At 40.1% G+C, this 27154-nt stretch overlaps 1 protein-coding gene across 9 annotated transcripts; it reads left to right on the top strand.

Moving 5' to 3' along the window:
* The first annotated feature begins 59 nt into the window (after nucleotides 1-59).
* kdm2bb (lysine (K)-specific demethylase 2Bb) lies at nucleotides 60-27058 on the top strand. Of its 9 annotated transcripts, none has more exons than XM_030434978.1 (22): nucleotides 60-498; nucleotides 1056-1200; nucleotides 1312-1390; nucleotides 1561-1607; nucleotides 2804-2982; nucleotides 3076-3182; nucleotides 5467-5560; nucleotides 5952-6105; nucleotides 6275-6390; nucleotides 7194-7320; nucleotides 7726-7749; nucleotides 8004-8410; nucleotides 8515-8601; nucleotides 14268-14498; nucleotides 16114-16257; nucleotides 17408-17494; nucleotides 17621-17956; nucleotides 18675-19756; nucleotides 19854-20017; nucleotides 21488-21649; nucleotides 22573-22791; nucleotides 23814-27058. In XM_030434978.1, exons 1-22 carry the CDS (start codon nucleotides 454-456, stop codon nucleotides 23993-23995), a joined length of 4218 nt encoding a protein of 1405 aa, XP_030290838.1. In that variant the 5' UTR covers nucleotides 60-453; the 3' UTR covers nucleotides 23996-27058. The 9 variants fall into 9 exon arrangements, with proteins under 9 accessions (XP_030290838.1, XP_030290843.1, XP_030290841.1 ...); XM_030434984.1 differs by lacking the exon at nucleotides 60-498 and adding an exon at nucleotides 545-666 and having other exon boundaries at nucleotides 22573-22814; nucleotides 23814-23985; XM_030434977.1 differs by lacking the exon at nucleotides 60-498 and adding an exon at nucleotides 546-666 and having other exon boundaries at nucleotides 17630-17956.
* Nucleotides 27059-27154: the final 96 nt, after the last annotated feature.

The raw sequence follows: 27154 nt of genomic DNA, 5'->3' as shown, positions 1-27154 counted from the left end.
GTCGAACGCCCTCTCACACCAGCCCACGTGACGTACGTCATGTCCAGCGTACAGAAACAGACTTATTAAAGAAGAATGAATGAAAACGGATAAAAAGCAGCTTTTTTGATAAGAACAAGCTATTTTATTGCCTTTTTTGTCAACACCACAGCTGGGTGAACTGTTAGATATTAATGGTTTAAACGTATTATTTTTCTTTTGCCATCGATTACAAACAGCAGCGGCTGAGCTGGAGGGATTAATGTGCCTTCTTTGTACAATCAGTTGAAAAGCAGTGAAGTAACATGCCGTGACGTTGTCCAACAATGTTTTGGTTCCTGGCGGTGACGTAATACACAAAAACATGGTTCCCTTGTTTTGAACCTGAAAAGCGTGCTAAGTGCTTCTTTAACTTCACTACGCATGAAGGTGCTTTTCGGAAACTGAATGACGGGAGAGGATTTTTAAGAGACGATGGCGCAGGCCGTGGAGACGTGTGCTGAATCCGGACGCAGGCTGGTGTGTAGCTACCATCTGCCGTGTTAACGTTAGCTTATGAAGCGAGATTGGCAGCGAGCTAATTAGTTAGCTAAGCTAACGCCTGCAACTGGAAACGTTGGGATGTTTGTCAACTCACTTGAGCTGTGCAAGTTGGACGCCATGAGGAAAAACGACATATCTCGAACTGTATATGTTTTAACTTCTCTTATATTTGCAGTTTATCGAGTGCGGTGGTTAAAACAAGATAAACCAACAATTCCTGGAAAAAAATGAAATGTGTCGTTATGGATTAACGTACAAGCATTCTCAGGACAAGTGTCAGTTAAAGCCCGTTATACTTGACGTCACATTCAACAGAAATATGCTCATGTAGTAACGTACTATGAAAAAAAACAAAAAAAACCTGAGTATGAACTCACTACAGTTGCAAAGTTAGGAATGGAATAAATGTTTAATCGTTGTGCATCAGTCATATTAATGGACCCAGGAGGGTCGTTGTGACGGAAAGACTTTGCATGTTTGCAGATTTGTCATGTGAAATCATCTCGATTTCTTTTTTTTTTTTCTAATGGCAGCGCTCCATCTGCCGGAGGATGTACGACGAGAACGAGGATTTGTCTGATGTGGAAGAAATCGCAAACATTAGGGGGTTCAGTGTGGAGGAGAAGCTCGTCAGTGACAGCTACAACGCAAAGTTTGTCAACTTGCTGGAGGGTAAAGGTAAAGTGACAGAGTGCACATCATATTTCCTTTTTGATTAAGTCTTGTTACTGTTTAGTTTTCAGATGTTTAATGTCTTGAGAATAATGTGTTTTGTCCACTGTGTTGCAGACTTCTCTTATGAATATGTGCAAAGGGAGGCTCTAAGGGTGCCGCTCATTTTTAAAGAGAAAGATGGACTGGGGATCAGGTGAGAGGACACATCTGGTTACAGAGTAAATTAGTGCTCACAGTGTTTATTGAACCCATGTATTATTTGTTGTATCTATTATCTATCTATATAAATGGCTTTTAACCATTTGACAACACATGTAACAGATTAACCAAGTGATGTCAATCGCTCTTTTTTAATTTACACAGAATGCCTGATCCAGAATTTACAGTTAGTGAAATTAAAGGCTTGGTTGGTAAGTTGAATGTTTCACACACACACACACACACACACACACACACACACACACAGACATACACACGTGCACACAGACATACACACGCGCACACACCCACACACACTTGGCTTGATTTATGTAGCAATTAGAGCGGGTTATACGAAAACCAAAAGCATATGTGCATCAAGAGGGAAGGAAAGCATCCAAGATGATAATTCAGAAAATAAGAGCCAGGAGTCAGTAAGTTTTTAGCCTCTGGGAAAGTCTAAATGATTTGCCATGGTCATGCCAGATAACAAATCTCTGAGAAAGTCATGAGAAGGCTGGATTCATCACACTTGTTGGAGCAGCCCTCCGAAAAAAAAAGGATCTGAATTGTGCTCAAAGTATCACACAGGCTCATCCATGCCCATATTTAGTTCCCCAGCCCTTTTTCTGAGAAAAAAAAAAAAAAAAAAAAAAAAAAAAAAAAATGACAAAGACATGTGTTCAAACTACCTCAACTAGGCTGGAGTGCATTTGCAAAAGCGAAAAGGCACTTTTTTTTTTTAAGAGCTTGTGAAGAATCACTCTTATGCATTGTGGGATAAAGTTTATAGATTTAAAAAAGCTGCTGTTTTATATAAGATATTGCACCTAGAAGACTGATTGTAGACTATGATGAACATAATCTACAAAGAGGCAATAGATATTGTTAACCATTTGTTCAAATTACATCAGTAATTGTTTTCTAATTGTTATGATTAAATTGCTGTTTTTGGTTTATCCAACTCGCTTTTTGTCTGCCTGTCATATAACTTGTTTATATGTGTGTATGATGATTATAGTATGAGTGTGTCCATGTCTATTTTCTTACATTGTGGGGTTTTCTGTGTTCTCCTGTAAAAGCACAACATTTTTCCAGCTATTATCTTAAATGTTTTATCAGTTTATGTTACGTAAAGACAAGATGAAACAATTTTCCAATTGCAATTTTGTAATGAATTAAAATACAACTTTGTGTCAAGTGAAGCAGGAGAGGAGACGTCAAAACACGATTGGGGTTTAGTTGTGCCATCTAGTGGGGAAGATGGTGAATTACAGGCATCAGCTACGAGCTACTACTACTGTAAATCTCAGCATGTTAGACTGTTAGACAGATTACATTAAATGTTAATGACACTAGAAGTTCTCATAGGTCTGATTTTAACTTGTCTCCTGGCTGTGGCTTGCAGGCAGTCGTCGGTCTGTGGACGTTATGGATGTAAGCACTCAGAAAGGGACTGAAATGAGCATGGCTCAGTTTGTCCGTTATTACGAGACACCAGAGGAAGAGCGGGACAAACTCTTCAATGTCATCAGCTTGGAGTTCAGCCACACCAAGCTGGAGAATCTCATCAAGCGGCCCACAGTGGTAAATATCCCATAACACTCTCTCAAGTTATTATTATTGAAGGTCAGAAATCAAGACTGTGATCGATGGCTAAAAGTGCAGGTTTGGTCACAGGTGGATCAAGTCGACTGGGTGGACAACATGTGGCCTCCTGATCTGAAACAAAGCCAAACAGAAGCCACCAATGTCATCTCAGAGATGAAGTACCCTAAAGTGCAAAGGTATGACTTTAGAGCTTTTTGTTTCTGTATTCATAATAGAATATCCTCTCAAGTTTTTTGTCAGTCCCCTTGGAGAAAATTGCTACTTCCATGACAGTAAATACAATTTCTCCTCCCATCTGAAAGTCTCATGTATCGCTCCATCATTTTAGAGCACTGCATGCCGTCGGTGTAATCCATCTCCTGTGAGTGCTCCTGATTGTTGCTAGGCAGCAGAGTTTCTCCACGGTTGAGGATGGTTTTGTAACAGCTGTAGTCTGACTGCAGAGAGCCCTATTAGCCAATCAGCTGTCAGCACTTGCTCATAGTATAACAGTCAAAACCTATTACGGCTTTCATTTTAACCTCAGTTGCCTACTAACTCAGCTTTCTACCCTCTTGTTTTTCTGTTGAGTTCTATTTATTCATTCAATTATATTTTATTGAAAATCCTCAAATTTAGATAAGTGCTGGTATTTAGATGTTTAGATGGTGTTTAGATAAGTGATTGTGTTTTACGAAATGGAATAAATAAAGATGTATTTGATTTTTATATTTTGTAATTATCATCAAATGCAATATTGATACCAACATCTTTCATTTGACAGCCACTGCTGGTGGTTAGTCTACCTGTCAGGGCAGATATGATGCAAAACTGGTGCTTTATTACTAGCGCTGGTAATATTGGTATTAGTATTTTTGTTAAATTGTCCTTTTTTGCAAGTGGCTGTATTCACCAGTTTTTATCTGCATACTGTGAAAAACATCTGTACCTTAAAAAGTTTGAACTGCAAAGGCTTCGCTGTAAGTTTCTGTCAGCCTTGCTTCTTTTCCTTTTTACCTATGTTTACATTGTGTTCCTTTTGCAAAAATGTATGTGGCTAAGTCATTCATTGTAATAGAAATTTGTGGTTATTATGTATCTGAAATTATTTGTTAATTTATACATTATTTGATTGAAAGAAAGAAAGATTTAAAAAAAATTGTCAAATATTATTTAGTTCTAGCTTCTCAGCTGGGAGCATTTTGCTGCTTTTCTTTGTCTTGTGTGATTGAAATCTTGAATCTTTAGTTCTGGACTAAAGAAAGCAATGTGCAGACGTCATATTGGGCTCTGACAAGGGTGGATTTTTGCATGTGGAGGAATAGTCAATGCTTAATCTGGTGCCAGTGAGGATCCTAATAAAAAGAAAAGAAAGAAAGAGACATGTCCTTACCAATATTTTGAGAGGACAGAATATCCCTACTAATATTTGAGCGAATATATGTGCATTTTTTTGGACTGTGGTCATATATAAGATAATTCCAATGTACCCTCTGCGAGGGTACATTGGAATTATCTTATATACTCTTATATACTCTGATTTTACAGAGAATCTTCATAAACTCAAAAAAATGTTTGGCACTCTGCTAGCACGACAGTCTTCTGTGAATGCTCTGATTGATAATCGTATTCTTTAAATTTGAAACAGTAGTCACAGTGTCTCTCTATGCACAAGCGCTTAATTGTGTCTGGAAACATGTTAACACATGAAGCTTGTAATACGCTCAGTTTTTCGTCTTCACTTTAGTCAAAGTCGGGGTCACATTCCGAGTTCAGGAGAGGATAAACTAGATAGCCTTAGTAGTGATGTTATTCAAAATGCATTAAAATGGAAAACTAATTCCAATGAGCAGTCAAAAATTCTCAAACATTCTGGGCAGCTGTTCTATGTGTTAAAGTGTGATGAGCTGGAGGCTGGAAGCCAAGTCAGCAGTGGTGTAGAAGGAGCTCTCTGTCTGTTGTATCTGGCATGATATCACCACACCATTCAGCATCTTATCTGACTCATCTCTGAGATTGCTGATAGATTTTTGTACTGTTGGCTAACTAGCTCTCCATTTGTTTCAAGTAACTGTCATATCATTTCTCTAGGAGGAGGCGCAACATAATGCTGTTTACTGATTTCCTTGGTAATGTGTTGTTTTCCTCATTGGTTAGATATTGTCAGACAAAGAGAGCTGCTCCCATCGAGCGAAATTACTGAATCATTTATGTCTCGCAGTGCTAATCACTCCTCAATTAATTTCCAGAGGAGAGATGTCCTATTGTGAACAATTTTCTATGCTGTAGTGCTCTTGTGAGTGATTTCTAGTGGAGGTTTCTGTTGGTAGCTGTTGTTTTCAGCACAATCACAACATAGATTGCTGCTGTCTTCTAATTTGTTTTTCCCTTTTTACATCTATATATTTATGTCAGTTATGTCTTCACTACTCTACTTGTCTGCACTGTGACTCTTTTGAACAATGTTGTTTTCTGCTGTAGGTATTGTCTCATGAGTGTGAAGGGCTGCTACACAGACTTCCACATCGATTTTGGGGGAACTTCCGTTTGGTATCACGTATTCAAGGGACGGAAAGTAAGTTAATCCTAGTCTCTTATAACATTTTTAAAGAGGTCTACTCTTGTCCTGCGGTGGTGTCTCTATTGAGCTGTTGGCAACACTGCTACACTGCCTCCACGACGACTGGAGGTAGTGCTCTGTGCGTGCCAAGCTTTAGAAAACATGCAGGAATATGGACGAATACAACGCAGAGTTAGGACAGAAAGCTGCGTTCGTATCCGTATGCATACCAAACATTGAGCATTAATGACCCTTTACCTGAAATGCTATTTATCTGTCTTGCGTTTTTCGATTTTAGCGTTAGGGTTTTTAAAAAAACCCAATAGTGTCATAGTTGATATTTGACCTTTCCTTTCCTCGACTGTACAGTATAACCTCTAAATATAAAATCTCTGCCTCTCCTCAGGTGTTTTGGCTCGTGCCTCCAACCCCTCACAACCTTGCCCTTTATGAGGACTGGGTCCTGTCGGGCAAGCAGAGTGATATCTTCCTGGGAGACCGAGCTGATGGATGCCAGAGAGTGGAGCTTAAGCAAGGATACACCTTCTTCATCCCATCTGGTATGTTGGCATGGTTGTTTTAAAGTAGCCAGCAGGAAAAGATTAGCTGCGACTTCAATGAACCGCAATGCCGAGCTCAGTCTGAAAATCATACAGTCCATTTAGCTCTTTGAGTTTGCAAGAATCCTATTCATGTTCCCTTACTTCATTATGTGTGTTTGTAATTAAGGTTGGATCCATGCTGTCTACACTCCTGAGGACACACTGGTGTTTGGAGGCAACATTCTGCACAGCTTCAACATTCCTATGCAGCTCACCATCCATGAGATAGAGAATAGGACCAAGGTAGGAATCGTGCTGCATTCTGCACTGTGTAGCCAGACAGACATGGAAACAAACTGTACCAGGGATGAATGAATCTCCTTGGAGAACTAGGGGTATGTGAGATCAGGAAAATGAGAGATGTGGTGTGAGGACAGAGATGAAGTAAAAGAGTCAAAGAGGAACCAGTTGGTATTTAATGTACAATCAAATTATATAATATAAGTGGGAATGGATAGAAATGTAAAAATCAGGTTGTAAGTAGTTGAAGCTTGAGAAGGAAACTTCATTCTGATGATCAATTACATTGTCTGTCTCAGGAAGAAAAATATTGTTTTAAGATATCAGTGTGATGTTCACCAAACTCCATATTACAAAACTAACTACTTTCTGCAGAAAACATGACCCAAGCATGAAATATGACCTGCTTCTGTCTGCTTGGATTTCATGGATCATGTTTGCTGTTTTATTCGTGGAGTACATGAGGCTTCCTTATGGCATTTTTTCAAAAGAATAATAATCACATCTTTTTCCTGCAGAAGCGTGCATGTTTGTTTGTTTGCAAGAGAGACGGCATCCTGCAAGAGTAATAATCTTAGCCTTGCCATCTCTCACTCTGCCGCTGCTGTCAGTGATACAAATGCAAACACAGAGCTCTGGTTACATGTGCATACATCGGCAAAACATCAGTTTTTGGCTAAAGAAGTCTAGCAGCGCTAACTCCCCTCTCAGGGGCTTTTGATTACATGAGCAACAATAACGAAATAACCAAAGTGCAGGTCAAAATCAGTTGTTGCACTGATGCTAGTTTCGTCCCTGTTTTTCAGGTTCATTCCAAGTTCCGTTTCCCCTTCTACTATGAGATCTGCTGGTATGTCCTTGAGAGGTACCTGCACTGCCTGACCAAACGGTCCTACCTGTCTCAGGAGGTCCGCAAAGAGCCTGTTATAATGGGTAAGTGTAATAATGTAATGTTTTTTTAATTTCTCTTTTGTGTGTCCCTGGATACTGTTAAAAATCTTGTACTGCAGCGAGTTATTAAATCTTTTATTGAGTGTATTAATGATGAACTTTTCTGCACTAATCTGTCCTGATGTATTCTACCAGGCTCTGTAGCAACACTGCAACACACAGTCAGACATACTTATTTCTAAGATGTGGTTTGTCTAATTTAAGGATGGGGAGAAAAAAGATTTAATTTCGGATGGCTAGAAAAACAGATGGAGTGATGACGTTATTGTTGGTCTTCTTCTTCCTCTACTTGTACCTTTACTTCTTCTTCTCCCTTCCTTCTTCTTCTTTTTCTTCTTTTTCTTCTTCTTCTTCTTCTTCACCTTTTGAACAAACCCACACATGTAGTCATGTCTCCCAGTTGCTCCTCAGGTAAATTTCTAAAACATGTTTCTGCCCACTTCCATTGGACATACTCAGAAATGTGGCATCATGGATTGCCTGCTGTGTTCCCAATCAAACGTGTCATGCATGCTGTTTTAGTGCCATGCTTGATCAGTGAATGAGTCATTCTTTGCTCTTGCCATATATATTATTTCTGCAGGTCATTGTGCTCTTCTGATACAAAGAAAGTACAATGTTGACTGACATGTTATAGCTTTTATTTTCTCACTTTGTCCCTTCAGACAATGAGGCAAAAGCAAGCACAGAGAGCCCCTCCTCTGACTCAAGGAGCCAGGACATAAATGAGGACTCATGTGAGACTCAGGTCAGGGATGACCAGGGTGAAAAACCAGAGAGAGTCACCCAGGATGGCCCCTGTTCACCTGACAACCGGAGGGGCCAACACCTCAAAGCTGTTTTATCTATCGACTCTGAGGACAGCTGTAACCCCGGCTCCACCTCTCTGGATTTCCCCCAGACACCCTCCGACTCTCCGGCCTCAGAGTCTCAGAGTAAATGGACGCATTTGACCGAATTTGAACTGAGCGGACTCAGGACGCTGGTGGAGAAGCTGGAGTCGCTTCCTGAAAACAAGAAATGCATTCCTGAGGGAATCGAGAACCCGCAGGCCCTTCTGGAAGACATGAAGGTAAGGGACAAAAAGACAACACATGCGCACAGTATGGTACACAATTCAATAGACATGACAGAGCACTCCTTTACTTTAAATGCTTCCTCTCTGCGGCTGTCTAGGCTGTATTGAAAGAACACGCCGAGGATGACCCAAAATTAGCGCTCAGTGGAGTTCCTGTTGTGTACTGGCCTAAGAAAACTGTAAAGGTAAGAATATTAAAACTTTATCTTTATTTCAGGCTTTCAAATTAAGATTTCTGAAGCCTTGTTGATGCAATTTTTTCGTCATTGATCTGAGTTTTATTACATCTTAATGCTACAGTTTAAACATCCATGCTTGACATTATTCCCGCATTACACTCTTAAGGAAGGAGCTTTTTCTCTTCATACTGTTTACTTTCCTCTCAGTCTCCTGTCATCAATTTCAGTCCTATTTACTCTCTCTTCCCTCTGTCGCTCCAACACTCACTGCACTCCCCAGAGCACTAGATGTAAATACTTGCATAATTTTGACTTGGCAGGCTGCTGTAATACCTAATTAAGTATGTAATGAGTTTTTTTTTGGTATAACTTGTTCTTGCATCTCTCCATACACCCACATATATAAAGTATGTTTTTGCTGTAATTCACACAGTTGTTTTCTCACACTGTAGACGATTTAAAACACTTAACTATGAACACAAACTATACTATGACTAATTTTTCAGACCAGATTTCACACCTCTCATGTTTGTTGTTGCACTTCAGGCTTACTCTGGGCTCGAATTGGTATTCGTTTTCACACTAACTGATAACAATATGTACAAAAATGTATAGTCAGTACAGTCAGTTTCAAACTTTAAAATGTAGTTATGAGTCTTATTTTCCTGTCAGTGCAGATGGGGTGGGAATCTCTAGGCACCTTAAGATATTTGTTTCAAGGCAAGTTCATTTATATAGCAGCATTCAGACACAGGGCAATTCAAAGTGCTTTATGGGAGCATAGAAAATGCATCAAAAACAGGACGTTAAGAAAATATTAAAAATGCGTTTAAAAGACATAAAAACGAAAAAGCAAATCAAAAAGTTACAGATTAGAATATATATTAAAGTTTATCATTTGACAGCCACAGTAAACTAATGTTCAAAGCCGTCATTTAATTGAGCTGTCAGATTTAGTGTACTCCAGGTATGTACGGTATTCAGGAAGCTTGTTCTACAGGTGGAGAGCATAAAAACTCAAATTGAACTTCACCCTGCTTGGTTTTGAACCTGGGAACACTGTGTCCCAGATGACCTGTGGAGCCTGGATGTTTTGTAAAGTACAAGTAGATCATAGATGCATTTAGGGCCAGGGCCATTTAATGTGTTATAGATTATTAATACAGTTTTAAATTCTATCCTTTGACACACAGGAAGACAGTACAGTGACTTAAAGACCACTGAAATTTGCTCCACCTTCTTGGTGTATGTGATTCTGATTCAGACGACTACGTTGCGATGAAAAAATAATTTATTGAGGCATTTTTCAAAATTCAGTCTTGCAGAATTATTACAGGGTATTACAATGTCAAAAAAAATGTTTTCACATTTCCAATTTTTGACCCAAGCTTCAAACGGATGCGGGAGGATGTGATGAGTTGTATATGAATATATGGGGGTGATTTCTGTTGGTGTCATAGACCCTCTGGATTCCCCCACCCGTCCCTCCAAAAGGCCAGCTGCTGGCTGTGGGGCCTCTTTGTGTTTGCCTTTGTAATGAGATGCCATCTGGTTCCATTGGCTGTGTCGGGCCTGCTTGTCTCTCCCTGTGATACACATCATGAATATGACAACACCTTTTTAGCATTCTCTCTTCTCATTGGACAGAGGCAGACTCCCCCCCAGTACATATTCTCATATACAGCAGCCTCCCATTGGCCCCCGTGCTTCCCAAAGCCCTCCTCTTCTTTGGGGAGTTGCTCCATATTAATGAGGCAGGCTCGTCTGTGTTTCCTACATCTGCTTGTGGTATTGTGGAGCTGTGGAGCAGGAGGGGAGGGCTGTAGGCCAGGCAGCGGTATCAGGAGTAGAAGGAGGAGGAGACTGCAGCCATGTCAGTTTGCTGTGAGCTGGACGGCGTGTGAAAAAAAACAAAAAAAAAACAGCCATGGCCATGTCGCTGAGCGCTGATGATGAGGACTACGACTCAGACTCTGAGCAGGTTAGCACACCGAACCCCTGCAGGCAGGCAGGCAGGCCACCAGAGGAATGCTTGTGTCAGACAGAGCAGTGTGCAGCATCACAGGGCAGCGAGGGAACAGAGCTACCTGGAGAAATGCATTGATTCAGTCTTAGCATCTGTGCTTGGTGTTTGTTTTTTGCCCATTTAAAAAAAAAAGAAAAAAAGAGGTTTGCTGTGTGTTTGTGTGCATGCATGTGTGCTTTCTTCAGGTAAAACCAGCAATAGCAGAAGGCTGTGTTTATATAGCTCAGAGCCTCGGGGCTGCTATTGGTTGTTTCAAAGCAGAGAGGCAGAGGAATGGGAATTCATGTAGATGCAGAGGATGAATCTTTCATGGGCTGATTGTAAAAGCATCAGATACGCCTGCTAGAATGTGTGTGACAGGAAATACTGATCATTTTACAGAGAGTCATCATGAAGGATATTGTTCAGTGTAAATGGCTGAGAGGTCTTAGATGAGACCTGCTTACACTGCAAGAAATCTGTTTTTGTTCATTTTAATATTTCTTCTACTTAACTCTGAGCCACACCCCCCTTTGCATTAACTCTGTGGCTGCTTTTGGATTAGAAAAGCACTGACCACAGACAATTGACTCCTTTCTGCAGTTAACAAAGATCTGAAAAAAATATTCAGTCCTGTTTCGTCCTGTCATTTAAACATGTGATAGGCTTAAAACTCTTAAAATGGCACTCAAACATATTGGAGTCGCATTAACTTGCATTTTAAGCAACAAATGTATTTATCATATCAAAGATAGGACACATCAATCAATCCAGGAATCTACTTTTTCAACCTAGACAGCTTTTTCAAGTGATTCGTGAAGATATTAACGATTATCGTGATGATCGAAATTTACCGCAATCAACTTATCCTGAGTGTTTAAATCTTATACTGTCCCATCCGTAATGAAAACCAAGCAGCTCATTCTGAACAACTTTAATTTAACTTTCAGAACACCTACTTATATCATCACCATCTCTAAAGAATGCTCTGCAGACTCTTAAGGGACTTGTTATTTTTTTTACATTGTTGCTGTGATTCACTCCTCAGCTTTTGAGTAACTATAAACTCCAGAGGTTTTATTATATGACATTGTGATTATTTTGTCAGACACTACAATTGCTTTGTGAGTCACGATCAGTAGGAATGATCATTTTTTCATCATGGCTTTCAATTATAAAATCAGAAAAATCAGGATGATGTGACACTTGTGGGGGGATCTGTACCAAACAAACATGTTTTTCTCACATCTGGAAAACAAAATGTGTAGGTCAGGACATCTGTGCAGCACTACAGTGCTTCATTATAATGCTGTTCTGTTCATTTCGCCTTCATCCAAAAAGAAGTGCAGCTTCTGTCATTTGAATATTTAACTGCTTATATTGCACTTTTGATAATATGTTGATTAACTGTGCAGCCGCACTTATGTCATATGGAAAATCATGTGTTAAATGCTCAAACTGTGTAGTGGAGCAAACACAGGTCTTTAGATTGACAACATATGTCATTTTAAAAGCTTTACAGGAAAGTAATCATTTCAGAAACTTGTGAATCCAATGTTTCACATGTATTATATATGAATCTATCTCTATATATAGAGAAAAGGTGAAGAGAAATAAGAAAATGGGTTTATGTCAGCATACATCAGTTGCAACCAGCAGTCTGATTTTAATAAAGCAATGTGTCCTGATGTTTCTGCAGTCTGCGCTCAGTATGCACTCTTCAGTGTGTGTTTAAGGTGATGTTAAGTACATCCACAGTAATTGATTTCCACTGTTCTCTACAGTAGCACGAGAGGCTGCTGAACACCAGAGTCTGTTAATGTTTTCCAGCTGAACAAGCTGTGAAGAGCCAAAACAGAAAAAACAAAAATCAGTATTTGGTGTATGCAATAGCTACTACCTCTGGTCTAGATATTGTTGCAAAAAAAAAAAAACAACCCATCTGAGGCAAAGAGGCAGCTGATTTCTTTGTTGGTGGTGTTGTCAGCATCTCCTGTCATATAGTTTTGGGCATCAGGGGGTTATTTGATTTAGAGATCGCTCACTTAGCAGACAGAGAGGGGTTTAGAGAGGATTAAGGGGGCAATATGGACAGCTCTCTGAAGTAACTTTTCATTTGCTGTCTGCACTTTGAGTTTAAGTTACAGGTGTAATCAGACAGTATTAAAGACAGTACACATTACACTACAGTGTCTGGCTCTCTGTTTTCAAACGTGATCTGATATTGGCTTATTGATCACGACTCTGACCTGTCAAAAGCTGCTTTACAGATCCCAGAACTGTGTTTTTCTCTGGGATATTTAGTCTCATTTCAGTGTTCTTGTATAGCAGATCTCCCATCTGTAATCCCTGCGAACACCCCCGGAACAGTCCAGCCCTGCCCCCCACCTCAATACCTCACTCTAATCCTGTCTGATAACCACATATCTGTCAGTCTGTTTCATCGCATTTGTTTGAATAAATTATTGTAACATGGCTAAGATCGAGCCTGCTTTCTGTTCCAGAGTCTCATTACAGTTCTTATTGGTTACAAGTCTGTGTGTCATAGACTGTTCTGTTAGGGAATGGGACGTGGCTGTTGCTATGCTGACGCTAGGAAAAATCTGCACTGCTGCCGATGTAACTAAAGAAATCCGATCTTCATTTCCAAGAGCTGCAGTCTTTTGCACTCCTTGTTCTTTCATCTCACACGTTGCCACACATTTTTGTCTCATGTGGCTCACTTGGCAGTGTTTTGACATGTGGTTTTCATGCTGAGAATACATTGTTGTGGTTGTGAGCCTGAGAAGGAGCAGAAGATATAACAGTAATGATGGAGATCAAAGGCATCTCCATTACTCAGTTCTATTAAATAGAGCACATTTAATGTGTAGTGGTATAAATCAGTCTCCACGCCCCCGAACACAGAGTAATGGGTCCTAGTGATCCATGTGTGAAATGAAGCCATAAGTGCAGTTTCTCTTTGAAGTAGAAACATGCAAAGCAAGTGTAGTGCTAAATTTGGAAGATGCCTTCAGGGACATTCTTGATGTGTTTGTATTCTCCTGAATGCTGTGCCTTAACAGCCAGGAAAAATGTGTCTTTGTACACAGCACCTTGTTGTGTTTGTGAATGTGTGTACGTATATTCAGGTGCAGGTGCTGTTTCTGATAAGCATGGGTCTGTGTTTGGAACTATTGACCCAGAGTTAAAAAGAGCCAAGAAAAGATCAGGCAGCGCCGCCTACAGCCACCATACCACTGACCCCCGTTGAGTTTATGTTTTGAAAATGTTCTTGTTACATAACATGATTGTATGTGTTTGTTATCAAGCTGTAGCACCAATATTAAATACAGTGCATCGTAAAGCAGAACATTAGATCAACGTGCTCTTCAGAGCGTAATACAAAGCGTGTACAAGGTACAAGGTAATTTATTTGTACCACACAAGACAGGGTTGCATATCAAAAAGGAAGTTCATCAACTCCTTAATGCTACAGAAATGACAGAACACATATGCAGTTATTTGTATACGAATAAACATAAACCCTATATTTTAGGATATATTTAAAAAATATATAAATGCATCATTTAACAACAAACTGATTACTCTTAGCTTTATGTCTGTTAGTGAAATATTTGACTTTTCATTTTAAGTACATGACACTGTATCCTCTCCATCCCATCAGCCTCGGCCTCCCAACCGGCCGAAACCTAAGATGGCAGCTTCTCCTGCATCAGCAGTCAAGCTGTCAGCCAGTCGGGGAACATCTGGTGCCAGGAGGAGAAGGACTCGCTGTCGGAAGTGCGAGGCGTGCCTGCGGACGGAGTGCGGAGAGTGCCATTTCTGTAAAGACATGAAGAAGTTTGGCGGGCCGGGCCGTATGAAGCAGTCCTGCATCATGAGGCAGTGCATCGCTGTGAGTTCAGTGTTCATAATCATTCACTTGTGATATTCCCAGTAAGTTAAATGAAGAGGTTTTCATTTTGGTTAATACGCTTCTTTGCTTTTTTAGATTAGAAGATTATAAACCCCTTTTTCATGTCTATATGATAAATATGAATCTACAGATGGGAGGGCGATTAGCTTAGCTTAGCATAAAGAATGAAAACGGTAGCAAACTGCTAGTGTGGCTAGCACTTCGTAAACTCACGTCATATCTTGAAATGATTTCCAAGTGTTTTCCTGGTGTCTAGTCATCAAACAAAGAATTAAGGAAGTCACTGCACCCGGCCAAGAAATGGTTCCAGCATGTAACTCCTAGTAAAACTTGTTATATTTCCAGATTGTTTTTGAACAGATTGAAGAAATCAGATATGACACATTGCTTAGTGAGCTTTAGAGGTTCTGGACGGCAGGTTACTGCCAGCATAGCTGTTTCCCCCTGTTTCCAGTATTTGTGCTAAGATAAGCTAACCGCTTACTGGTTCTAGCTAAATATTAAGTGTACATTTAGAGTTTATGCATATTTCTCAAAATCCCAAACCATCCCTTTAAAGGTTGCTTAATGGTTATGGCTTTCCTTCAATTTCAGATGCTTTAGTGTTGGGGTGTTTATGTTGATGGCTGTGAGGTTGTTATACACATCATATTAGCAGCAGCAGAAGGAAAAAAAACAGCTGTAGCAGTTGTCACAAAGGGCCATAGAGAGAGAAGGAAAGACAAAGACGTGTGTCCGTATGTTTCAGAACCATGGACAGAGACATGTGGAGAGTGAATTGAATGTCTCTGCTACATACAGAATATACGATGATGAGCAGAATCAGTTTGATTGGCTTGTTTAAAAAAGAGAGTGCGAGAGACTTGGCGTCTTTCCCAATGTCCAACACTTGGGGTCTTAAGCTCTTTAGTAACTGTCCCACTTTTAAGTTATGCCAATATCCTTAACCCACTCTAGATGTTCATTTGAGCTGCTTCAGAGCAGTACTGAGTACAGAGCATACAGAGCCACCCGCTTATCACGGTCAGCTGTGCCACATTTGAACTTTAGGACATACTGGATTCAGTGAATATAATACAATGCAAATCAGATAAAATACTCCATTTAAAATATGGTGTTAGATTAGGACATACCAGGCATTCTGAGTTTAAATAGCAGCAATGAATAAAAGAAAGCTCTAACTGCTGAATATTTGAAATTCTACTGTATTAACGGACTCTTACACGGGTGTTAGTACTGTTAGTTAGAGTAGTATTGAGTGAAGGCTCCTCTAGAGTGCACATCAGTATTACATCACTCAGCTTAGAGTTTTTTGTTTTCCGGTCTCTTAGTTGAGTCATTTGAGTAGGCGATTACAAGCCATGGCAGTGAAATGAAAATGTGTTTTGCTTCACATTTTGAGCAACAGTAGTATCAATATACTGTTACAGCTACAGGTAGCATGAATATAAAACGTTGCAGAAAGCTAACTCGCTTGAGTGCAGCATTTAAATTAAAATGAAGCCTTGCTAATGACCGAGAGGAATTGTTCCAAAAGAGGATATACATTTGAAACATGAACCTGATCTTCACGCTTCTGTTTTTTCCCCTCCAGCCCGTCCTGCCCCACACGGCCGTGTGTCTCATCTGTGGAGAGGCAGGGAAAGAGGACACAGTGGAGGACGAAGAGGAGAAGTTTAACCTAATGCTCATGGAGTGCTCCATCTGCAATGAGATTGTCCATCCAAACTGTCTTAAGGTAAATGACTCGCGTATCAATATGTATTGAATATTGTCATCATCAGCTATGTTTTTAGAATGATTGCGCTGTCGTATCTGGACCAGATGATTCTGGCGCGCTGGGGTGCTGTAGAAAACATAAATAAGAAAAGAGATTGTAGTGGTTTACTGCACATATCCTGAGGCTGTCTGCTACATGAACTCTGACACTAAAGCACTTTTAGCCGCAGTGAAGGCATTAACTAGGAAGCATTTTAAATGTAAGTAGGAAGCAGCTATCATTTTAATATGGATACAACAGCTCTGTGCACTTTATGCCGAATCACATTACATATGTATTAATGTATTTTATCTACTTATTTGTCTGTTTTCTTGTCTGATTTTAAGAGCTGCACTGAGGCAAATTCCTATCCTATTGACCTGGCAATACATGAATCAGGGATGTTGGCAAGTTGTTACTAAATAACACAAATAATGATTTTATTTTAACAGTGGAGTTCCTGTCTGTAGCTATTTAATAACTGTCCCCATAAAATCCCACCCATACTAAGGGGACTAAATGGCCTGTAATAATATCAGTTTGTACTGAATTTCTTAAATACTACTACTTAAATACAATTATTCATACCAGTATTTTGGATTTTACTTTGATGTATTTGATGAGCGAGTATTTGTAATTTCTAACAACATACTTTTAGATGTATTTATACAAATGCCCGATTTTTGGTTTATAATTTTTTTCTCATATCTATTCTTGACGACCATTAATCGAACAGAACAAAACAAAACAAAGAAAAGTTGAGTTGCAGCCATCGGTACACTTTTCATTTGCACTACAGTAACCAGACATTGTGGTCACTTATTGTAGCCTAATTGTCTTCATTTTAGTGTCTGATCATCAGGTTTTAGGAATGTACAAGCATTAATGTGTCTTTTCCCACTGCAACCTTCCATATGGCTGTGCTGTGTTTATGTCTCCTTTTCAGAGAAATGTGTAGACTTCAGTAAATCCAGCAGAATATATGCAGTAGTCAACCTCTGTTGCCACCAGTTATTGGCGTGACCCTCCTTTGATTGCATATCAAATGTCTTTCGGGTAGAATGTGTCTCATCTGAGCCTGAAAACACAAGTGGTAATAACTCTGTGCCTCTGTGCTCTTTTTGTTCAGGTGAAAGATTCAAATGGAGTAGTCAATGATGAGTTGCCAAACTGCTGGGAGTGCCCGAAGTGCAACCATGCTGGGAAAACGGGGAAAGTAAGTACCTGTGTGGACTTTAATTCTCTGTGTATCTGAATCGTGAAGTAACCAAACAGTCAACTGTGTCTCAGGATCACAGAGCCAGAGAAATAAAGTTGTGCTCTTCTTTTTTCTAACCTTTTGGCCTCAAAGCAAAAAAGGGGGCCAGGGTTTAAGTATGCATCAAACCTCCCCGGCTCTCTGCTTAAAGAGCCGCGGTTAAACCGGGATTCAAAAGAGGAGCCCGACCCTCCGATGGTGGCCACAGCGACTGTTACTGCTTTGACTCCCACGTCTGCTGTGAAGAGGAAGGCAGAGCGGGACGAATGTCCCAAGAGGAAAGAGGAAGAGTCTCCAAAGAAACGCCCCCCGCTTTTGATTCTGGATGGTACACCTAGGCCCAGGCTAGAGGACAACCCTCTAAGAAAAAAGAGGAAGCTTTTTGACACAAATGATGAACCTGCCATTGTGAAAAAGAAGGTAAGCCCCAAATATAATTGAAGATAGAGTCCTCTATGATAAAAGTAAGCCTATAATGATGACTTCCAGTTAAGGCGACTAAAAATCACAAACACAGTGGGTTCATTTTTTACATTTTCATTTAAGGTATCTGAAATCACGTTGTTGGCTGCTTCTTCCCCATTACACCAGTGTTTCACTTGGCTGCATTAAGGAGAAGAAATTGGTCATAATTAAATATTAATTTGACAAAATAATCATACCCAGAGGTCCATTTAGTGGCTGTTCTGAGGCTGTTGATCATATCACGATCTTCTCATGAATTTAAACCTAAATGTTTAAGTTCTCTTGAGCATTTTCCATTCCATGACAGCTGGAGCAAACGCCCTCACTGATGCTTTTTAAAAAAGAAAGTTGGCCAGGCTGTAATAAATTGTCACGCTGTGTTTCATTTGCAAGGGGAATGAAAAGTTTACTGTGAATATTACAGTGGGGGAAGATACAGAAGAGCTGCGAACAGGAGAAGTGAAATATATAAAAATGTCCAAATGCGCTGCAGAAGAGTTTCTCAACTTTGGAGTTTGAGAATTAAATTGATTTGCAATAGGTCAGCTTTTAATAAATCTATTTGCAGCTTCCTTAAATGGCATGAAAAAAGAATATAAAGTAAATAAGAATATGCAGTTAATAAGTTTATACAATCTGACCAAGCAATTACATTTCTTCTATTCTTTCTTAGAAGAAGCTTTTAAAACCAGAGGATCCCTTGGCTCCAAAGCTGTTGCGGCAAATCAAGCTAGAGAATGATCACGGAGAGGAAGAGGACAACCAGGAAGATCATGACGATGGATTCCCCTCAGACAGGATTCATGTAAAGGAGAAGAACGAGTATGATGAAGACGACCAGGAAGAAGACGAGGAGGGAGAGGAGGAGGAGGAGGAGGAGGTGAAAAAAGAGAGAGACAGCAGTGCAGAGGACAAGCCCAAGCTCCTGCTGAGTCCACTGCTAAGAACATCTGCAGCTAGAGAAACTGAACAAACCTCCTCTAACTCTCCCCGAGCCGGACCGAGCAGCGAGTCAGGAGAAGCTCAGGAGAAGTGCGCTGTCCAGCCAAAGCCTCGCCATCAGCGCCGACGCCTCCCCAACAAAGAGCTGAGCAAAGAGTTCAACCAGGACATTCCAAAGACAGAAGATGGTCTGTCCAACCAGAACCACAGCTCAGTGAAGACCGAGGACGTCCCAGCCAATCACAACCGACGACCACTGAAGACTGAGGACTCTGTGACCAATCAGAACCGTAAACCACTAAAAACAGAGGACTCCACCACTAATCAGAGCCGCAGGGCACTTAAAGCGGAGGAAGGTTTGGCCAACCAAAACAGGCGACCGCTGAAAACAGAGGACAGCCTGGCAAATCAAAACCACAGGCCTGTAAAAACTGAGCCTGAGAACGAAGTGGACGACCAAAAGCCGAGGTGGCCTCTCAATAACGGCAGCAGCGACCTTGGTGATTGGCTGCGACACAGAGGGCGGGAGGTGAACGAGACGCAGCGTGGCTACTCTCCGCTCAGCTGGAACAGAAGCGCGCAGATAACACCCATATGCCCTCGTCCACTTCCCTGCCGGTCGCCGCCAAAATGCATCCAAATGGAGCGCCACGTGATCCGACCCCCTCCCATCAGCCCTCCGCCCGACAGACTGCCGCTGAACAGTGATGAAGCGCATGTGATGCGAAGAGAGATGTGGATGATGGTGTTTGGTCACCTGGCTCACAGAGATCTTTGTGTCTGCATGCGTGTGTGCAGGACGTGGAACAGATGGTGAGTACGAGACGTACAGTGGAGCGCAGAAAGGCGTCTTTACACGCTCTTCATCATACAGCGTCCGTCTGTAAACACCTGCCGCTTGTCTCATCAGGTGCTGCGACAAAAGGCTTTGGAAGCACATCAATCTGAACCGCTGCAAGTCCATCACACCTCTCATGCTGAGCGGTATCATCCGGAGACAGCCGGCAGCTCTGGACCTCAGCTGGACCAACATCTCCAAGAAACAGCTCAGCTGGCTCATCAACAGGCTGCCAGGTAAACGCATTCGACCAGCTCAACACTGCCCAGGGTTTGCGTTTGTAGGAAAATGCCAACAAATGAGATAAGGTTCATTTTTTGGAGGGAAATGAGAGGACTCTTAGTCATGATGTTGTATTTTTGGCATGTGATAAATATCACATGAAGGTTGGTGTACTAGCCAACCCTCCCAATTATCCCTGGAGACTCACTTTTATCATAGCTCTCTACCAGTGATCCACAATTCTCCTGTATTTCTCCTGATTTGTGATAATTTTTCACACTTTTTCACCTTTTAGTTATCACGGCTCGTTTCTTGAACTGTAAAGCGTGAAGTTGGCTGCATTGTTGCGCGTTGATCACCTCAGTGAATGAGAGAGGGACATAGAAACCGAGAGGAAGAAAGAATATTTACGGACATTTTAGACACCCTGGAGAAGAATTCACATTGTTTATGCAAAGTTTTAAAGGAAAAGCTGCCATTTTTAAGGGGGAAGGACCCCCAGAACCCCGCTTTGGTTTTGAAATTCTCTCTTTTTCTGAGGTCTCACAGTTGGCAAATCTGTGTGGGTTTTTGGGATTTAATGATACTAACTTTTCAAACATTGATACAATACTAGGATAAAAAGAGATAGTCAATATTGCTTTTTTTTATATATAGCTTTGGCACTTAATACTGTTGAATGTGGATATTGTATTGTTTTAAACATGTAGCATCGGGAAAGTATCAATACTTTTGACAACCTTAGTAGTTTCTGAGGTTATTTGGAAATCCATTCAATCTCACTACTTAATTCTAATAATAACGCTGATAGAAAGGAAAAACTCCCAGATGAAAAATGAACCAAGTGAGGTGAGAGTTTTATTAAAGGGAAATGACAGTTTCCTACTTGGCTGATTAACTTTAAATGTTCAGGTCTGTTGTTAGTGGTTATGAAAAGACCTCATTTGACATGTTAAATGAGGAGATATGGCAACACTTTGATACCGTTTGCACATGCAGTGATTAAACCAAATGAAACATACATTTAACCATCTCAGCTTTGAGTAAATGTCTTTATGTTTGCCTCAACGAAGACTCCAAAAGTTCATGACCTGAAGGGAGTTAGATTACTTTTTCATGTGCAGTTTTTTAATAAGTTTGTTCCCATATGCCTCCTCTGTCTGGATAATTGCATCCCCTGAGGCTCCCGAATTCAGATGGTTTACTTCAGCTGATTTTCTTTGTTACTTATACGTGTCTTTGCTGGATCATTCAGCTAATTAGATAAGAATACTCATTGCTTCTGTGTTGGTTTATTTTGTGACCTCGGAGTGGAGAAAAGTGGGGCACGTTTCCTCAACAGACTGAATGAGAGTCTGCAGCATATTTAGCTTGCAGTGTTGCTGCCTGTGGCCTCGTAGAAAAAAAGAGATTTACAGAAAATCTTTGTCGTTGTAGCTTCATTAAAAACACAAGGTTCTTCGTGTCCCCGCCATCCCCTGCAGGTCTGCGTGTGCTGCTGCTGTCAGGATGCTCCTGGGTGGCCGTCTCTGCTCTTTGCACCTCCAGCTGTCCTCTTCTCCGAACTTTGGATGTTCAGTGGGTTGAGGGACTGAAAGACGCCCAGATGAGGGACCTGCTGTCACCCCCTACGGATAACAGGCCAGGTACCAGCCTGTCTTTTACACACACACGCACCAAGACGTTATCCAAACAGGTTGAGGTTTTAGTGGCTGAATGAGAGAACGTGTTATTAATGACAGAAGTGCTTTGCTTTGTAGTTCTCCACCTTAATTGTCGTCAAATCTAAAAGTGTTTAATAATCATCAAATTCGAGGATGGTTATATTCTGTATTTCTTCTTATTTATTGTCAAAAAGAGCAAAAACTCAGTCTGTCTCTTAATACTTTACACCTTCTTCAGTCTGTTTTTGGCATTCAGCTCCAAACCCAGTGGTTACTGCTGAATGTGAATGAGTCTCAATGATACGCTTCAGTTTTAAAGTAGGCTAAATAAGTTCTCTAAAAGGCTTGGCACCGTAGATTTTTTCTTTTAGCAAAAGTTAATCAAACTTGAGAAAATAGAACATATGTTTGGGACTATTTTCAGCCATGGATCAACACACAATTGGTTCTCCAGTGAATATTTTCAGCTGCAGGATGGTGTGTGTGGGATTTACTCGAAATAAACTTCTGTGCTCGTGTTCATCATAATGAACGAGTGCGGGAGTGTGGCTCATTAATGCGTTTTTAATAGTATCTGAATGACAGTGGAGCTCTGTAGTAAAGAGGAATTAGCTGTATCAGGCTATAGATACACAGACAATACTTGTTAGAAGGATCATTTAAAGGAGACGTAATATGCTTTTTGTTTTTTTGCTTCAGTGTTTTATATATGTTTTTGTTTATGTATAAGTCAGATGGTCATGCTAACGGGAGCTGCTCTCTCCCACAGCAAAACAAACTAACAAAAAAAAACTATCAAATCATTATTTACTTATTATTAGTAAAATAGGTAAATCCTGACGAATACAAGGCTCCTATATGAGATACATCCTCTAAGTCTATCTCCATCCCTCTCTTCTTTGCAGGTCAGTTAGACAACAGGAGTAAGCTGCGTAATGTGGAGGACCTGCGCCTGGCAGGCTTGGACATCACCGACACGTCTCTACGCCTCATCATCCGTTACATGCCCTCGCTATCCAAACTGGACCTCAGCTACTGCAACCACGTCACTGACCAGTCCGTCAACATCCTGACTGCTGCCGGGACGACCACCAGAGACTCGCTCACTGACATCAACCTGTCAGGTAGGAGCCTGTCTTTACTGGCTGTAAGTCTCACTTGCTCCCCCTAATGGCTAAGTTTTGAATTTATCAAATGTGTTGAGTCCATGAATGTAAAATCAAACATGTCTTTAGTAAGAGGACCCTTCCGGTGTTTCTGAATTTTTAACCTTTTTTACTTTACACTCCCGCAGGAGGACATGCTTATTTTTACAATGATTTCCTCTGTTCCAGACAGAAAAATGTTTAGTTTTTAGAACATTAAGTTGTGTCATTGTCAAAAGCTGCTAACAGGAAATCTGCTCCTTGTTTGGAAGATGATGGAAAAAATACATCTTAAAACATCTGAATTTTTATGTGGGAAAGGTCTTCAGTTTCTTTGGCACACCTTTGTAACGTTTATGCAGTCTAATGCAACAATCCTGCACAAACATGACGCTTTAAATGTTCAGTTATTGTGTTAGTTTGTGAGGCTGTCGCTGTCAGATGCATGAAATTACATAAAAATGAAAAAAAAAAAAAAATCAATCAATTTTAATAGAATTGTATCATTTCTGGGCGCGCAGGTGGTCGAGTGGTTAGAGCGCATGCCACATACGCAGCCGACCCCGGTTCGATTCCGGCCGGAGGTCCTTTGCTGCATGTCACATCCCCCTCTCTCTCTCCCATATTTCCTACCTGTCTACTGCTTAATAAAGGTGTCTATGCCAGAAAAAATCTAAAAAAAAAAAAAAAAAAAAAAAATTGTATCATTTCATGCCATGTATTGCAAAGTGCACACATGTATCTTCTCGTTGTCTGTGAATCAATGGTCCATTATGGATAAAACAGCTAAAAGGCAAATGCACTTTTCTGTTGGAGTCTTCTCATTTATCCTGAAACTACTGATCCCCATAAGTAGGCCTTTTAAATTCCATTTAAATTCCATTAAATTCCTAGAATAACCTAGAGGGCGGCTCAATCCATGTGTGTCATGGCTTATGTCAGTGCAGGTCCCCGTTACGCATCACTTGTTCTTTTTCTCCTAACCCCGTTTCTCCCTGCAGTCTGTAACAGGGTCACGGACCAGTCGCTGACCTATTTCAAGCGCTGTGGCAGCATATGTCACATCGACCTGCGATACTGCAAACAGGTGACGAAGGAAGGATGCGACCAGTTCATTGCAGAGATGTCCGTCAGCGTGCAGTTTGGACTCATAGAAGAGAAACTGCTGCAGAAGATCAGTTAGGCAGAGGAGCACGGAAGAGAATGTGTGACGCTCACAGGTGGTGAAACTACTGTCCACACGGAGGCAGCAGACGACTGTGTGCTCGTGGGGAGCGGCGCCGATGAGGACGGCGTCTGTTCCTGTGCGGCTGGCGTTAAAAGGGAAAGCCGTGCTGCTGAGCCAGAATGTATAAAAAGAAATGGAAATCTTGCAAAAATGTTTCTGTTGTTGTTTGCACCTGTTTATATAAGTTATTTATTTCTTTATATTGATTGTTTGTGTATTGTATCATGATTCCCTTTTTGGTGTTTATAGATTATTTTTTGTTCCAATGCAAAGTGCATTATAGAGTAATAATATTTTTGTATCAGAAAGTGTTTCATACATTTATGTGCAGTATTGATTGCACCATTGTACAGTATCATACCATTGAAATTGATAATCAATCGGCATTACTGTTAAGCTCTTTATTGTTGAGAGGCAAAGGTCTATTTGTTGCCAAACTGTAGGGCGGTAGCTTGTGTTTGTGTGGGTGTTTTTTTATATGTATATATTATGTGTGTCAGTGCCCTTTTTCTGATCGGAGGTACTGAACATTTTGTTTTCCAGATGTAGAGGTTTAAAGTTTAAAAAGTTATTTGCACTGATACAGTAAATATGAATACATGAATGTGTTCACACATACACTATACAGTGTACAGTGTATAAAGCATATTTTTTCAACACTAAAATGTTCTGCTAATTCTACTAACAGCTTCTAGTGAAGTGGGTCACATTAAGACCTGCATACAAGCGTGTCCATCACTCTTTAGTATTTACCGGTTCTTTGTGGAAGGAGGCGTTTTAGCTCTGCATGCAGCAAAGACATATGTTTACATCACAGTAACTGTAGTAACTGTCAAACAATATAACCATCTGTCATTAGCCGAACTAGACTTAGTGGTGAATCGTACAAAAATTTAAGGATCGACAAAGTCCACGATTAGGATATTAACATTAGTATTTGCATAAATGCAGATTTCTCCCCATATGACTGTAGTGAGACGTGTAACTCAGGTGTCATCGGTCAAAAGGCTGAATGATAAATGAAAAAAGGACTGTTCCGACTATTTTCACCAATGACCCTGTTAATTCTGTATATTTAAAAATTCTCATGACCCCAGATATTTGAGTCTAGTAATGTATCCTGTTTTATTTATAAATCCAGTGTGTCGGATTTAGTGGCATCTAGCGGCGACGTTGCAGATTGCAATCAAATGAACACCCCTCGTCTCACCCAGCTATAACGATCTCTCTTGAAACCAGTATTTGGTTTGTCTATCTGAGCTACTGTAAAAACATGACAGTGCAACATGGCGGACCCTGTTGAACAGGACCCACTTCGTCTGTATATATCAAAGATTTATTCTAACGTAACGAAAACCCAACAATTCTTAGTTTTCATGTGATAAATCAAAACATTGTTATGAAATATATATATTAAATTTTTGCCAATAGATCCCCCTGAATCCTACACACTGGACCTTTAAATATATATTTATCCAGTAAATCCATGTCACTCTCCAGACATGAGCTTCTGACCACAAGGTTGAGACCAAATACAAAATAAACACTGTATTGTATGACACAGAATCATAGGCCCTATATGTACATGGTATTTAGACTGTACTGTCGAAGAAGCTGCACAAACAACATATTTCTAAGATTTGTGCAAGTGAAAATGGATTTTGTTTGTTCTTTTTTCTTTGTCAGAGATTCCACAGAAAGACATTTATTTAACACTGGCTGCTTTCTTTAAAATAAGTTCCTTAATTTTTAAAAATGTTTTATACCTTTTGAGTTTGTCTTAAGATAAAGTACGTTGTAACCTACTGTATCAGTCAGTCTAGTGCATTGATTCATTATCATAATATTAAAAGGTTCTATATATGACATTCACTGCCACTAGATGTCGCATTAAAGCACCAGCATCTCAGACCAAATCAAGTGGGCGCGTCGACCCCACCTCTGCTGTTAAAAGGCCTTTGCCCTCCTCAGAGTGACCAGACTCCGTTGAAAAAAACAGCCATTTTTACACCGTAGATCATCCAACTCGACAGACAACAAAATAAGTCTGCTTTCGTCGAAATAAAACCTTTAATTCATTGATTTAACCGTGGAAATATTCAGGATCTGCATGCTGTTTTTCCCTCACTGTACACTAGTAACATATTCAGCTTAGTAAATGGCTGTTTCTTCAATTTGCTGTCAATTTTCAGTTCATATAATGGTTTCAGTTGGGTCACTTATTTCTCTTAGTCTCTTTATGAAAATGGTGACAACCGGCTACCAAAACAAAGAACAGAGAAACACAGATGGAGTGTGACCATTCTCTGCTCAGGACGCCATTTAAAAGGGGCACTGTGTACTTTTGGAGAAGAAATTCAAACTCAGAATTATATTATTTACAATATTAATGAGGTAATAAAACAAACTGAAATATAATCTTTTCCACAAGTGAATAAACAAGCTGTTTTCAGTGGACAACAAGGTCCCCAGAACACTGTTGGAAGCTAGAAAGGTGGCAAGGTCCGCCACATTTAAACAGAGTAAAACAGTATGAAACTTCGTTTGTCCTTTAAGGTCAGTTTGTTTATTCAGTCATAAAAAAAGTTGGCTTATTAAGTTTGTTTTGTCATTTAACTTTTTTTTCCCTCTTATGATCAACATGTCTTCCTTCAAACTGCACAGTGCACCTTTAATGTTCAAATCTCATATACAGAACCTTTAAAGTGACATTTTTTGCTATTGGAACTTGTCTAGAAAAATTTACAACGCAACAGTTTGATAGGTTGTTTTTTCTTGAAAACTTTTTAGAAATGATCTTAAGGGTTTTTTTGTGTAACTTTTGAATAGCACTTGATACGGTTCAGTGGATGGGTTTACATTTTCATTTTCCTTATTATTTTTTTAATTATATAACCATGACTCCATGAATATTTTAGTACATTGCTGTAAATGTTCGATCTGTACATAATGTACATGTAAAGCCTCTAGGAAAAGTTAAGTCAGCCTTTGAGATATTAAATTCATTTTAAGTACTGAGCTGTGTGCATTTGTTCCATTTGATTTTTTTAAGGGATTTTGCATAAAGATGAATCATGATTATTTGTTCTTACTTGTATATTGCTGATTTTAGAT

Source organism: Sparus aurata, chromosome 12 (assembly GCF_900880675.1).
Source record: "Sparus aurata chromosome 12, fSpaAur1.1, whole genome shotgun sequence".
Classification (NCBI taxonomy): domain Eukaryota; kingdom Metazoa; phylum Chordata; class Actinopteri; order Spariformes; family Sparidae; genus Sparus; species Sparus aurata.
Note: the sequence above shows the minus strand (reverse complement) of the source record. Positions and strands in the feature narration are given on the sequence as shown.